This window comes from Malaya genurostris, chromosome 1 (genome assembly GCF_030247185.1).
Source record: "Malaya genurostris strain Urasoe2022 chromosome 1, Malgen_1.1, whole genome shotgun sequence".
NCBI classification, from domain to species: Eukaryota; Metazoa; Arthropoda; class Insecta; order Diptera; family Culicidae; genus Malaya; species Malaya genurostris.
This window is the reverse complement of record NC_080570.1, coordinates 21,374,215-21,388,602: the sequence shown is the minus strand read 5'-3', so window position 1 is coordinate 21,388,602 and position 14,388 is coordinate 21,374,215. Positions and strand designations below refer to the sequence as shown.

Sequence of the window (14,388 nt, the reverse complement as noted above, 5' to 3'; positions counted from 1 at the left end):
ATTTTTTTTAATGCCAAAAGTTTTAGTATTGCATGAAACATCGAGCTTTAGTGTCATCTCGGAAAACAAATTTTTGAAAAAAATCGTCTTTCTGGGACTTACAAAATTTTTGAGATTTCCGAAATCAAAAATTTTGTTTTTTGATGCCAAAAGTCTTATTGATTTACTGTCACCTCGAAAAAAAAAATTTTTTTTCATTCAACTTTCTGTAACTTAATTTTTTTTTGAGATTTTTCGAAATGGAAAATTTTTTTTATGCCAAAAGTTTTAGTATTGCATGAACCGTCGAGCTTTACTGTGTCATCTTGGAATTTTTTTTTTAAACAACTATGGTACCCGAAAAAAATCTTTTAATTGGATGAAACGTCAAGATTTAGTGTCAACCCAAAAAAATATATATTTTTTTTAAACCGACTTTCTTGAACTTAAATTTTCGAGATTTCCGAAATTGAAGATTTATTTTTAATGCTAAAAGTTTTAAATTGCATGAAGAGTCGAGATTAATGTGTCATCTTAAAAAAAAATTTCTTTGAAAAAATCTACTTTCTGGGACTTTTTTGAGATTACCGAAAACGAAAATGTGTCATCTTGAAAAAAAGTTTCTTTGAAAAAATCTACTTTCTGGGACTTTTTTGACATTACTGAAAACGAAAATTTTGTGCTGATGCCAAAATGCCTTAGAATTACATGACATGTCGAGATTTAGTGTCATCTCGGTAAACAAATTTTTGAAAAAATCGACTTAAAAAAAGTTTAAGATTTTTTTTATGCCAAAAGTCTTAGAATTGGTATGTAAAAAATATACTTTCTGGGACTTCCTTTGAGAATTCCGAAATCGAAAATTTTGTTTTGATGCCAAAAGTTATAGTATTGTATAAAACATAGAGCTTTAGTGTCATCTGGAAATTTTTTGTTTGAAAAATCAACTTCTGCGACTTGAAAAAAATTGTATGAAACGTCAAGATTTAGTGCAAACTCGAAAAAAAAATATTTTTTTTAAATCGACTTTCTGGAACTTAAAATTATTTTGAGATTTCCGAAATAAAAATTTTTTTTGATGCCAAAAGTTTTAGTATTGCATGAAACGTCGAGCTTTAGTGTCATCTTGGAAAAAAATCAACTTTCTGGTACCTGAAAAAAAAAATTTATGCCAAAGCCTTATAATTGGATGAAACGTCGAGATTTAGTGTCAATCCAAAAAAAAATATATTTTTTTTAAACCCGACTTTCTTGAACTTAAATTTTCGAGATTCACGAAATCGATGATTTATTTTTAATGCTAAAAATTTTAAATTGCATGAAAAGTCGAGATTTAGTGTAATCTTGAAAAAATCTACTTTATGGGACTTCTTTTGAAATTACCGCAATCGAAAATTTTGTGTTGATGTCAAAAGACTTAGAATTATATGACATGCCAAGATTTAGTGTCATCTCGGAAAACAAATTAAAAAAAAATCGACTTTCTGGTACTTAAAAAAATTTTGAGAATTCCGAAATCGAATTTTTTATGCCAAAAGTCTTAGAATTACATGAAACGTAGAGCTTTAGTGTCATCTCGAAAAAAATTTCTTTAAAATAATTTTTTTTTCTAGAACTTTTTTTGAAATTTCCGAAATCGAAATTTTTAGAATTGTTTTTTGAAATGTGTCAAGCCGAATTTTGAAAAAATCGACTGGCTGGGATTTTTTTTCCGAAATCGAAAATTTATCTTGATGCCAAAAGACTTAAAATTGCATGAAACGTTAAGATTTAGTGTTATCTCGAAAAAAAATTTTTGGAAAAAATTTTGAAATTTCCGAAATCGATTTTTTTTTATTTTGATGCCAAAAGTCTTAGAATTGTATGAAATGTCGAGATTTAGTGTCATCTTGATAGTTGTTTTTTTGGAAAAAATCGATTTTCTGAGACAAAAAGAAATTTAAATTTAGTGTCACCTCAAAAAAGTTTTTTTTTGGGAAAAATCGACTTTCTGGGACTTTTTTTAAATTTCTGAAATCGAAAAAATATGTTTTTTATCATTTAGGGGTTAGCCAAATTTTGTGCTAGGGCACATAACCGTTTTTATTAGTTTTACGTTTCGTCTTTGACTCATCAGTGCAGAGCAGTTCAAATTGAACTGCTTAGTGCTAAACTCGACAGTTCAATTTGAACCGCTAAGCAAACGTAAAGTTTCTGCTACTTACAGAACACTTTTTGTTTTGCAACGGATTGCAATGTCTTTTCTGACGTGCCGAACGAAAACGTGTTTTCGACTATTTCTGGCCGATGCAGGTTAGGTCATTTAGTGGTTAGCCAAATTTTGTGCTAGGGCACATAACATGTTTTTTATGCCAAAAGTCTTAGTGAAATGTCGATATTTAGTGTCATAGAGAAAAAATTTTTTTTTTAAATCGACTTTCTGGGATTTATTTTTTCCGAAATCGAAAATTTGTTTTTATGCCAAAAGACTATGCATGAAACGTTAAGATTTAGTGTTATCTCGGAAAAATATTTTTTGAAAAAATTTTGAAATTTCCGAAATCTATTTTTTTTAAATTTTGATGCCAAAAGTCTTAGAATTGTATGAAATGTCAAGATTTAGTGTCATCTCGATAGTTAAAAAAAATTGAAATTATGAGACAAAAAAACATTGAAATTTCCGAAATCAAAATATTTTTTTTTGTGCCAAAAATCTTAGAATTGCATGAAAGACCAAGCTTTAAGTCTCATGTCGAAGAAACATTTTGTTTTTGAAAAAAAACGGCTTTCTGGGAAAATTGAAATTTCAAAAGTCTTAGAATCGTATGAAATGTCAAGATTTAGTGTCATCTCGAAAAAAAATTTTTTATTTTTGGAAAAATCGGCTTTCTGGGACTTTTTTTGAAATTTCCGATATCGATAAAATATGTTTTTTATGCCTAAAGTCTTAGTGAAATGTCGAGATTTAGTATCATCCCAAAAAAAATAATTTTTTTTTTTAGAAAATCTACTTTCTAGAACTTAAAAAAATTTGGAAATTTCAGAAATCAAATTTTTTTTATGCCAAAAGTCTTAGAAAAAATCGTCGAAATTTAGTATCACACCGAAAAACATTTTTTTTTAAATCGAATTTCTGGGACTTAAAAAAAATTTTAGCCTACCTGAATCGATAATTTTTTTATTGATACCAGAAGTCAGAATTGTATGAAACGTCGAGATTTAGTCATCTTAAAAAACGACTTTCTGAGATTTCAAAAGATTTTGAGATTTCCCAAAACGCAAAAAAAATTTAACTTAGAATTGCATGAAACATCTAGATTTAGTGTCATATTTAAACAAGATTTTTTGTTATAAAAATCGACTTTCTGGAACTTGAAAATTTAAAATTTCTGAAATCGACTATTTTTGTTATGCCAAAAGACTTAGAGTTGCATGAAACGTCAAGATTTTGTGTTGTCCCGAAAAAAAATTGTTTTTAAATCTGGATTCTGGGATTTTTTTAGATTTCCAAAATCGATTTTACAATTCTAAAAACAAATTTGTTCGAGATAACACCAGATCTCCACGTTTCATACAATACTACATTAAAAAAGTTTCGAAAACTCAAATTTTTTCAAAGCCCCAGAAAGTCGATTAAAAAAATTTTTCGAAATGACACTAACTCTCGACGTTTCATGCAATTCGAAAACTTTTGACTTAAAAAAATCGATTTCGGAAATTTCAAAACTTTTTAAGCAGACTGTTCGACACAATAGAAACATAATAGTGGACTGTATTATCAAAGTTTAAACTGATTCACGGATGGATGAAGGGATTTCGGACTTTTATCACTAAATCGATACAGCGTATGAATTTGTACACTCTTTGTCTTTAATCGGTACAAGTCTCGGAACATTAGAAGTTTTTTACAACCGTAATACTAGTCGATCTTACTCAGCGTAGATAGTCAGGAAAAAAGAAGAGCTATATCTAGTATCAATCTGCTTTCATACTCGCAGAAGCCACACAACCTCAAGTACAACTTGTCTAACCTTTATTTGTAGTCAAATTCGATGTTTCCTCGAGGGGTCGTCAATAAAATTGTTGTGATGTAATTGCGTGGATTCTGCTCGGCACCTTGTTGTGTTTTGTACGCAGACTTCTTCAAGACTTTTTTTTTAATATGATTCTAAAACCATGACGTTTCATGTAATTCTAAGACCTTCGGCATAAAAAAATTTCAATTTCGGAAATTTTCAAAGTTTTTTATGTCCCAGAAAGCTGACTTATGGCATTAAAAAAAAACAATTTCAGAAATTCCATATTCACCACCTCCTCATTTTTTGCCGAGATATTCACGATTAAGTTCTACCCATTTTTTTTTTCCAAAGAGCGTATCTTGAAACAGTAAAGCAAGACGTATTCCCGTTAAAGTATTTTCAATAAATCATGCAGATTTTTGCAAGAAGCACGTTTATTTCAAGACGATTTGGTGTTCTTATTTTAATCTATGCATTCACGATAAAAATTAGAGCGTTAATGTTGATCGTAAAGCTCATCATTTGCTTTAAAAATCTTACGAAGAACTGTCCTTTTGGCTGGAAGAGACTTCCAGTAGGCTTTTGTGGAGTTTACAGTGTTAATGCGAGATTTATGATGTAACGCTCTCAAGATTGATACTAAAATAGAAAATGTTAATTGCAATAACCTTACATGGTGTTTGTTAAAAAAAATGGTGGAACGAATATTTTTGAGTTCGCCTCGAACGCCAGAAACGCTCACTACGGCTCTGCCAAAAACAATTTCTTTTTTAGGCTTTTATCTGTCAAAACTTTATGCTTTTCTCATATAGAAAGGCTATGCAATCACTGTGAAAATCTTAGATTCAAATGAAAAGTCTTGCGGTCTTATACAAAATTCCGGAATTTCGTTTGGATAAGACTTCCGGTTCCGGAATTATGGGGTAAATTTCACCTAATTATATTCAAATAAAAAATCATATAATGAATCACATAGAAAATTCCTGAATTTCATCTTGATCCGATTTTCGGTTCCGGAATGACAGTGATTAACGTAGAAATTTCAAATTACTTACTCACTTTTCTCAGAGATGGCGTAACCGATTTTACTTAGATTAACATTAATGGTCTTCTCGTCCTAAACAAAACTTCTGAATTCCGTCTGGATCCGACTTTCGGAACCGAAATTACAGGATAAGAGAGTGTTGAACATTTCAAGCAGTTATACAGAGCAGTGATGCGTAACACGGAAAAATGGGATTGCTCAGATCAGCTCCAATCGATAGGCCTTGTCATTTGACGTGTCAGTGTCTGGCTTCCGATTGCGCAAGCACCGGAAACACTGGTCACAAACTCTAAAATGGAATGAACTCACTTTTCTCAGCGATGGCTTATAGTACTATGATTACATACATACCTCCTGAATTTCACCCGGAGCTGGCTTCCTGTTTCGGAATTACAAGCGCACCGGTACGTACAAGCGGTTGTACGGAAGAATAAAACACAACACCGCCTCTACGAACAAAACACACTGTGTGTGGTGTTCGATTTTGCACACGCGATTAAAAAAACGTAAACCTACACCGAAGCTTGATTTTGAAAACACAAGCGAGTCCATCGGAACCGAGCAAACATGAGTTGGAGCCTTCAACCGTTTTGAAGCAAACAGAACTTACAGACCCTAAAACCCTAAAAAACTATGAACTTACCGCAACTTCGCCTGTCTCCCGATGCCGGTTCCGGAAACAGTTATTCAAAATGTCCAACACAAAACTTGCTTTCGCCACTGCGAAGGAAAAGCTTTCCTAACAATGTACTTTCAAAGTACCACTGTCAAAAATAACAGATATTAGATGAATCGCAGTCGAGAAACATCGAGTGACATTATTGAATAACAATGCACCAATTTTCCTACGCTAATCTTCCGGTCTGGTCCGGTTGGCTTCAAGTTCACCAGCCCATCTGATCCCGACCAAATGGAAACTTCAATACACACACACAGAGCAACAGTCCTTATTGCAGTGCATCGTGTTATTGAGCATACGGACAGCGTCATCCGGTAGTCAATGGGCCATGCATGTCGCCCGCCCACTTCCTCCCCCCTCCCCGATTTCGACATTGTGGAGGCGTCATCAGTTTTGCTCGTTTTGTCCGACATTGTGCTGTTGTGCAGTCAGTTTCGGTCCGTACATGGTTCAACCGGAATGCGGTGGTTCGTTTGCTTCTTCATGGTTATTCGAAAGGAACAAAACGACGTTTTGAGTTTGGAGTGCCCGGATGGTCGTAATTGAATTCCCGGCACGTTTCTGCGGGCTGAACTCACGGCCTATGATCATTGAATAATGGAGGGAGTTGCAGTTTTCAGTGTGTTTCCGCTTACGGGCGCATTTTTGTGTCTCGATTTGCGTCACCAAGGTGCAATACGGACTGTCTCATCAGAGCCTCCTTGCATATGCTAATATTATGCTTAGTCGAAAAGTGAACATCCAAGCAAACTGTCTTCGAGTATGAGAAATGTCATAACAGTATCGCGTGCCGTCATCAAATTCAATTCGATTTGATGAAGACGCTGGGTTTTGCTGTGGTTCCGAGATATCTCGGCGAACTCGGCACAAGATCAACCCATCAACTTTAATGCGATAGAAGGGAGAGTGCCTGCGGCATTCTATTTTGTTGAAAAGCGTTGTCATTTTTTCTTATCTCTTATGCCAACAGGTCAATTTAATGGATTAGATCTGAGCGGCCGAAGGTTGCTCGTTATTACTGTGCCTCTCTCTCTGCATTAGCCTACACACGAGTCCTTCATCGCACGGCTCGTTAGCGACGAATAGTAGATTAGATTTGAAGTGGATTGAGAGTGTGACATTCTTTTTTTTTTTTGGGAATCCTCGTTCGCCTATTGAACGGAGGAGAAACGATGGTTTCATTGAGTGCAAAGCTATGTTAAACTACTCAACAACTCAGGCAACCGGAATTCAGATTTGACATCTGGGACGGATGGTATTCTCCTGTCATAATGCAATAACCATGAGTACGTGAAATTTTTGGCCTTGTTAGAACATAATTGCAAAGTTTAGTTTCCCAAGCACCCGCATAAACTTTTAACGAACCTATTTCGCGATCGATCGAGCGGGGTTTGCCGCCAATGGACGGTATTGTTTCAATGTTTAATATTTGTACTTTTTTTCTGTTGTTGTTATTTGATTCCAGAGAATTCATTACCGAGTGTTTGTTTCCGACAACCAAAAGCCCCTTCGAGCTGCCCTGGCAACAGAAGATGGCCTGGGGTGTGGTGTTCGGAGCGATGCTGCTGGTGGCCATCACCGGGAACTGTATCGTGCTGTGGATCGTTTTGGGTAAGTCGGGAGTGTTACATTCTTTTTTTTTTGCAGAGGAGGAGGGCTTGTTGAATTGTTTGGCAGGATTTGAACTCGTTCGTATGTTCGGCAATGATTACAACTGATGAACGGACGCTGGTGGTCAAGTGTTTGTTGGTTTAATGGAAAGTACCTACTGTTAGGAAGTATAGCATCGTTCGACGTTCGAATCAATCTGGTTGAAGCACACTTCGGCCAGAATCAAATAGAATTAAAAGAACCGTTCAGTTGAGGTTGACTGAATAAACTTCGAGGGGATGGGGAAAAATTTTACGAAACCAAATAATAAACGCGACGTTTTCACATTGCATATTGCTGCAAAGTGATTGAGCCAGAGTGAAACACCATGCGCTTACATGAAACTATTGGTTTGGAGTAGATTCTGGTAGAATGAACGAAAACGAATTTAGTTATAAGAGTAAAACAATTTTGTTAACAAAACAGCATTAACTTGTACTAAGGAGTGTATCGAAAAGTAGTTAGCAACATTGATATTGAATAAAAAAGCGAAAAAAAAAACATATTTTGACATCAGTTATCGATATATTGTAGAAAAATTACATGTTTATGCATTTCACTGATTATATTGAAAAAAATCCTAGTTTATGTGAAACGCTCGCACTTTGGACTTGACATTCTTCATTAAATTGTGCACAGTTAGTTTTGTGACTTTCCTGGTGGCAGCTGTCCAGTTTTTTTTAACTCCTGCATGTTTTGGGACACTGTACCTTCCTTCCGAAAGTGCCGCTTGACAATTGCCCAATACCTTTCAATTGGTCGAAGATCCGGGCAGTTCGGTGGGTTGATGTCCTTTTCCACGAATTGCACATTATTTTTTGACAACCACTGTAGAACGAAGTTGGCGTAGTGGGCTGAAGCCAAATCCGGCCAGAAGATAGGAGGAGCCTTATCCTTTCTGTACAGTGGCAGCATTCTCTTCTTAAAACATTCTTCCTCGTACACCTTGGCGTTAATTGTGCCCTTCGTGAAGAAAATAAACGACCGCAAACCACAGGTACAAATTGCTTGCCAGACCAACACCTTCTGCCCAAACTTTTCCATCGCCACCGTGGTGTCAGCGTCGTCCAGGTCCTGGTACACCGATTTCGTATAATATTGCGGTCCGGGCAGCGCTCGAAAGTCTTCCTTGGCATAGGCTTCGTCGTCGATAAGGATGCATCCGTCTTTATTCTGTAGAATCCGGTTATACAGTTTTCGCGCTCTTGTTTTGGCCTGAACTTGCTGTACCAGGGACTTTTTCGGCTACTTCTGTTTCTTGTACGTTTTCAGGGAGTTCCGAACTTTGATCCGTTGAATCATCCCGATGCTAGCGTTGAACTGCTTGGCCAAATCCCGCGTCGACGCCGATGGGTTTTTCCCGATGTACTCAACCACTTTTAAGTCCCGGCCGGGCTGGCTGGGGCCCGTTTTCCTACCGGATCGGGGCAAATCCTTCATGGAAAGGGTCTCACCGAACTTCTCGATAATATTTTTGACACTGGTGTGGAGCACTTTCACCCGTTTCGCAATTTCCTTGTACGTGACACCACTTTCAGAGCACCAAGTGTGCAGAATTTTCTTTCGCGTTTCCGGATCAATTCGACTCATCATTGAAACGATAAACCGTACCGAAACCAATCGATTGCGCAGCTGTTATTGACATGTAAACAAACATGCCACCGCAAAACACGCTGCAAAAAATTAAGCTCCTTAATTGATTATAACTTTGCTTCTTTGGTTTTTTTCTGGGTTTCATCTTCGACTTCTCAGAGCGTTAGCAATTCAAGTTCAACTACCAGTGCAACGTATCCCTCCCATGATTGGTAGGCTTGACGGTATTGCAATCATTATCAAATACAATCAATTACAATTTAATATGAATGTGTGTTACAGCTTTTAGCTTCATTATTGAATTAAATGAATAAGATATGGAACGACTTGAAGATGTTGATTGCATTACGCTACAACATCCGGGGTTGAAGATGTCGGTAGGGCTTAATTGAGCTCTGTTTCATGTTTCATTTTCATACTACCGGCCCTTATTACCAGTGTGAAAAGGAAATTGAGTGGAATGAACGTATTCCAATTGGGTTTCACACGATGGCAGCAGATGAACGGTAAATCAAGTTAATCTTTGATGTTTATTGGTAGTTTGTGTACCATAGAATACAGTGGAATGAGATGTAATATTGTAAAATAGAATAAAATAATATAGACTGAACATGTGAGCAAACCACTGATATCTCTCAAACGATGTTCATCCAGTTTATTTTGTAAGGATATCTGATGCGTGAGTTGATGTGTGAGTGAAGTGTAAGAGAAAGTGCATCCAAGAACGGTAATAAAGGCCACCGTTTCAGCTCAGGACTAACGATCGACCAATAGTAGAGATAAAAGTAGGGTAATTGGTACTCCCTTTATCTCACCTCCATTAGTCATCTCATATACGAAAACCATTAGTTAGAGTGAAACCTGTTGTCTATGTTCGATAGATTGACTTCAAGAGTAAGCTGAAATTAGGAACATTTGCTTCGAGTTTTTGCGTCGCTATAACAACAGTATTTTTTCTGCGGTATTGCTTCACAGATACAAAGCAAAGGTATTGTATTCGATTTTATCACAATTCATTAATTGAAAGTCGAGTAATCGCTAAAATAACATTGTGATTCTACTAATGAGATGACTCTTGGTACATAAGCCCTCAATGTTACGATATTTGCATGTGAAGTACATGTATGTATGTATGTGCGTAAGTATGTTTGCGTGCATATGTATATGTATGTGCTAATTGCATACGTAAAAAAAATGCTAACTCAACATTTCTGTTCCATGTTCCATTATCAAGGGTCCAGTGTAGAATTAAAGCAAGGGACTGCTGCCACTGTGACTGCTTACGAAAAAAGATTCTATTAATCTTATTTCGTATTATCGTTCTGCACGTCGAGTAAATTTGTCAATAACTTCATCAATAAAATCGCTTCGACATTGCAACAGAGACAGCAATTTGTTTCCAACTGCCATAAGCATAAACAACTGAAACCTCTACTGAAGTTGTGCATTAGGGTGGGACAAAATATAGATATCAGCTCCACCGCACTTTTCGTGTTCCTATTGGGTCCCACAAGCACCATGCAAAATTTTGTGACAAACCATGTTCCAAAACTCTTTGTAAAGACACAAAAAAGTCTTACTTTTTAATCTGAAGAAATAGGTTTTTGGAATTTTTTACAATATTTTAGAATAACTCGAATCCAATAACTTTGCCGAAGATATAAACTCTCTATCTTATATAGCTTAGAAGATATCTACATCTATTTTACGCAAACAAAACCATAATTTACTTGACTTTTTTTGTGCCTTTACGGTATGGTTTGGAGCATGGTTTGTCACTTAAGGAGTGTATCGAAAATAAGCTATCCACAAACTTTTCTTTCAAATTATGATGAAAAACGATATTTTATTAAAACTAAAAATTGATTTTTTATTGTACTAGTTTAACTTGAGTATAATGAAAACCGGATGAAATTTAAGTTATTTCTTCACGAATGTTCGAACTTATGATCGAACGCTCTTCATAAAGTTCCGGACAAGTGTTGCATTGTATTTTTTGGACGCTTGAGCCCAACTTTTTTTGAACTCGTGCATGTTCCCAGCTGCCTTACCAGTCTTCTTGAAGATCCTCTTCACGATTGCCCAATAACGTTCGATGGGTCGAAGCTGAGGGTAATTTGGTGGATTGATATTTTTCTCAACGAAATTTATTCCCTTTTCCGCAAGCCAGTTGAGAGTGGTTTTGACATAGTGATCCGACGCTAAATCCGGCCAAAACAGTGGAGGTGTACTATGCTTCTTATATAAAGGCAGCAATCTCTTCTGGGGACACTCACATCGATAGTTTTCTGCATTTATAGTTCCGGTAGTGTAAAAAATGGTTGACTTCAAACCACAGGAACATATTGCTTGCCATACCAGTACATTTCGACCGAATTTCTCCACTTGAATCGACCTGTCCGCATCGCTCACATCCTCCCCAACGACGACAGTAAATTATTGTGGACCTGGAAGGGTTTTTGAGTCCTCCTTTACATAAGTCTCATCGTCCATCAAAACGCATACATCCGGACACTGCAAAAGACGCGAATACAATTCTACACTTTGTTTCAAGATTCTCTGCTTCCTGTAGGTCTTCAGGTGATTTCGCTCTTGATACACTAGATAATTCCGACACTCGTTCATGCTTTTTTGGTCAAATCACGAATTGACATTGATTTGTTCTTCATGATTAGAGATACCACTTTCTGGTCCCATTTCGGGTTGAAAGAACCGGGTTTTCTGCCTCATCCAAAGAATAGTGTTCCCCAAACTTATTAATGATGGTTCTTAAACTGGCATGATGAATTCCAAACCGCTTCACCAATTTTCGCATAGTAATACCCTTCTCACTTAGCCATGTGTCCAGAACCTTAATTTTCACTTTAGCTTATTTTAGATACACTCCTTAAACTAAGTTACAGCATGCATGTTCTGATATCAGGAAATAAATTCTGAAACTAATTTTCGAAATTAAAGTTTTGAAACTGAATTCAATAATCAAATTCTGATTCAGAAGTAATTTCTAAAATTCAGGTTCGGAGTTCAAGTCTAATATTTGGTTCCAAAATTCATATCCTGAATTTTGTTCATGAATTCTGAAGTTGAAATCCTAAATCATTGAATTCTGGATTCGAATTTCGATCATAAATTAAAGAGCTAAATTCAGTTCCAAAATCTAGTCATGAAGCCAGTTCCAGAAATAGGATTCAGTTCCAGAAACTAAACTTTGAAACAGAAGTCTGAAACTAAATCCAGGTGAATCAGAATCCAGGTTTTGAATTCAGTTGTAGAATCCGCAGTTCCCGACTCCAGATAGAGTCTTCAAAAGCTGAATGCGATTACTGATAATCTGTTGTTGGTGCTGCTGGTTGAAAGCGACTGTTCCGAAAGGCGAATCAGAGCCCAATCCGAGCGTTTGAGGCTTTACACCACGCAGAAGATTGATGCTGTTGTTTGTGGAATGTCCTCACCAAGACGTCCAGTTCCGTCCAAACAGAGATGGCATTTCACTAGAGTGATACACCAGGGCGTAGGTTTCAATTATACACTGCGGATACATTTGCTCCGCTCCACACAAAGAGGAAAGCGCACTTCTTCTCAGTGTCCAGACAGACAGACTTTGAGTGCGTGCTTGTGTTGGAAGAAGCTGGTGCGAGATAATAACATTCTCTTCACACGAATCACTCTCACGTGCTCTCGCCTAAATACACCCAAGTGATCACTGGCGCGTGATGGTAAGCGAACACTTCTGTGAACTTCAATTAATAGAGAGTAGATCTGGTCTTGCTATGAAAAATTTGCAATGAAAACTGAAAATTTAACGATAAATTGTTTTATTTTGCTGATTTTGCGTGCCCCACGCTTCTTCTACGCAAACCATACACCAGAGTGCTCACTGGCGTGTACACTTCTGTGAAAGTATCTGCATCCACCTCAGAGAATTTATTAGCTAATGCTCTAGCACTTTGGTGCGATTCAGTGGAAGAGGTAAAAGGAAATAAAAAAACGCACTCATGATGCGTGCAGACTTTATACAACAGTAGTGTATATATGTAAAAGAGAAGAGCTCTCGTTGAAGTTGTCAGTGCGAGGGGAGAAATTTTGCTTGCTCTTCGTCACACAGAGGAGATGGACATCTCTGCGTCCAAAGCACAAAAAGAAATGATCGATTTTCGTTAACGTTAACCTTTTATACTTCAGTCCAGTTGAACATCGGAGCTAGTTTCTTCCTGACAACTTGTGGTCAAGCGTGATGAGTTTTACTAATTGTTCCCAAAAATTCTAAAAGAATTTAAATTTTGAGTTATTTATGGTTATCTCACACTGGTGAAAATTTCATCAAAAATTGCTGATCGTATTTCTGATGGCATGGAGAAAGAATTATGTTGTTGCGTTTAGTACTACTCGAAAGATTCACGTTTAAGTTCTATCCATTATTCATTAGGGCGATTTACGTCAAAATAAAACCAATAGGTTCAATGGAAAATTAATTTCGGGCCTCCGGGCCTCGGTTGAAAAGTTGGTTCTCATAATGTTAGCACAGCCTTTCTCTATAAAAATGGCAAAAAGAGGATCGATGAGTGTGCATGGTTGTGATTGTTACTTGCTATATGAGCCCTCACTGAATGTACAAGTATTTCGCTTCATCGGGTCGGTATGGCTTCCCGAAATATTTATCAATTTTGGTCTTTCGTCGTGACAAAAGCTTAGTAGAACTAGTTTAAATGAAGGTTTAATCGAGCTACCGGAATCAGCCTTTGTAATAAAATTTTTTTTCTAACTAGTTTAAGAAAGAACTATAATTTTTAAATGATCCATCAAACGAAAGATTCAACGAATTAAACTGTGATTTTTTTCCGTTGATGAAAAGTGCAAAAAGCCTCACACGTTTCAGAGATCTTCCATACATGGACATTAATTTTAGGTAGCATTTTTTTACAAGAGAAATTTGGCACATCCATTAGCCATAGAAAGCGACCGAATGAAATTGTAAACAACTCACTTAAGTGCTTCCATCAAAAACGGTACGTTCACTTGCATATTTTCGTTCATGATTACACAAAGTAACTACGCAGCAATAAAAGTGTTACAGGTGTTTCTTCCAAAAATCCTGTGTGTTTTATTGTGTGGGTTTTTATGTGATTTTAAAAAGCAGTTGCATAATAACAGTAATAAAAAAAATATATCACAACGCGTGGCCACGGTTGAGATGGTGGTGAACAACCGCTTCTGATCCACTTCTGTTCCAGTGGAACTTGAAATATATACGATATAGGACAATTTATGTATCCTCGAAATCAAATGGTAACTCATTTCACAAAAACACCATTTTCTTCGTTATGTGATATTTTCAATTTGTTCAAATTGAACTTTTTTTCCCGAGAATTCAGCTTTTAAATACAACGATCGGGCTTTATTCCAAATTGCTGATTTTAATCTCACTCCGCCTCGGCCCGGCCCCT

The 14,388-nt window shown here is 36.4% G+C and overlaps 1 protein-coding gene across 2 annotated transcripts in view; it reads left to right on the top strand.

The window, feature by feature from the left end:
* LOC131434481 (tachykinin-like peptides receptor 86C) overlaps window positions 1-14,388 on the top strand; it is a 226,124-nt gene that overhangs the window by 33,284 nt on the left and 178,452 nt on the right. For both annotated transcript variants that reach the window (XM_058601236.1, XM_058601227.1), the window contains one exon: window positions 7,167-7,312. In XM_058601236.1, coding sequence (XP_058457219.1) covers window positions 7,167-7,312 — 146 coding nt within the window. The remainder of the gene's footprint in view (window positions 1-7,166; window positions 7,313-14,388) is intronic.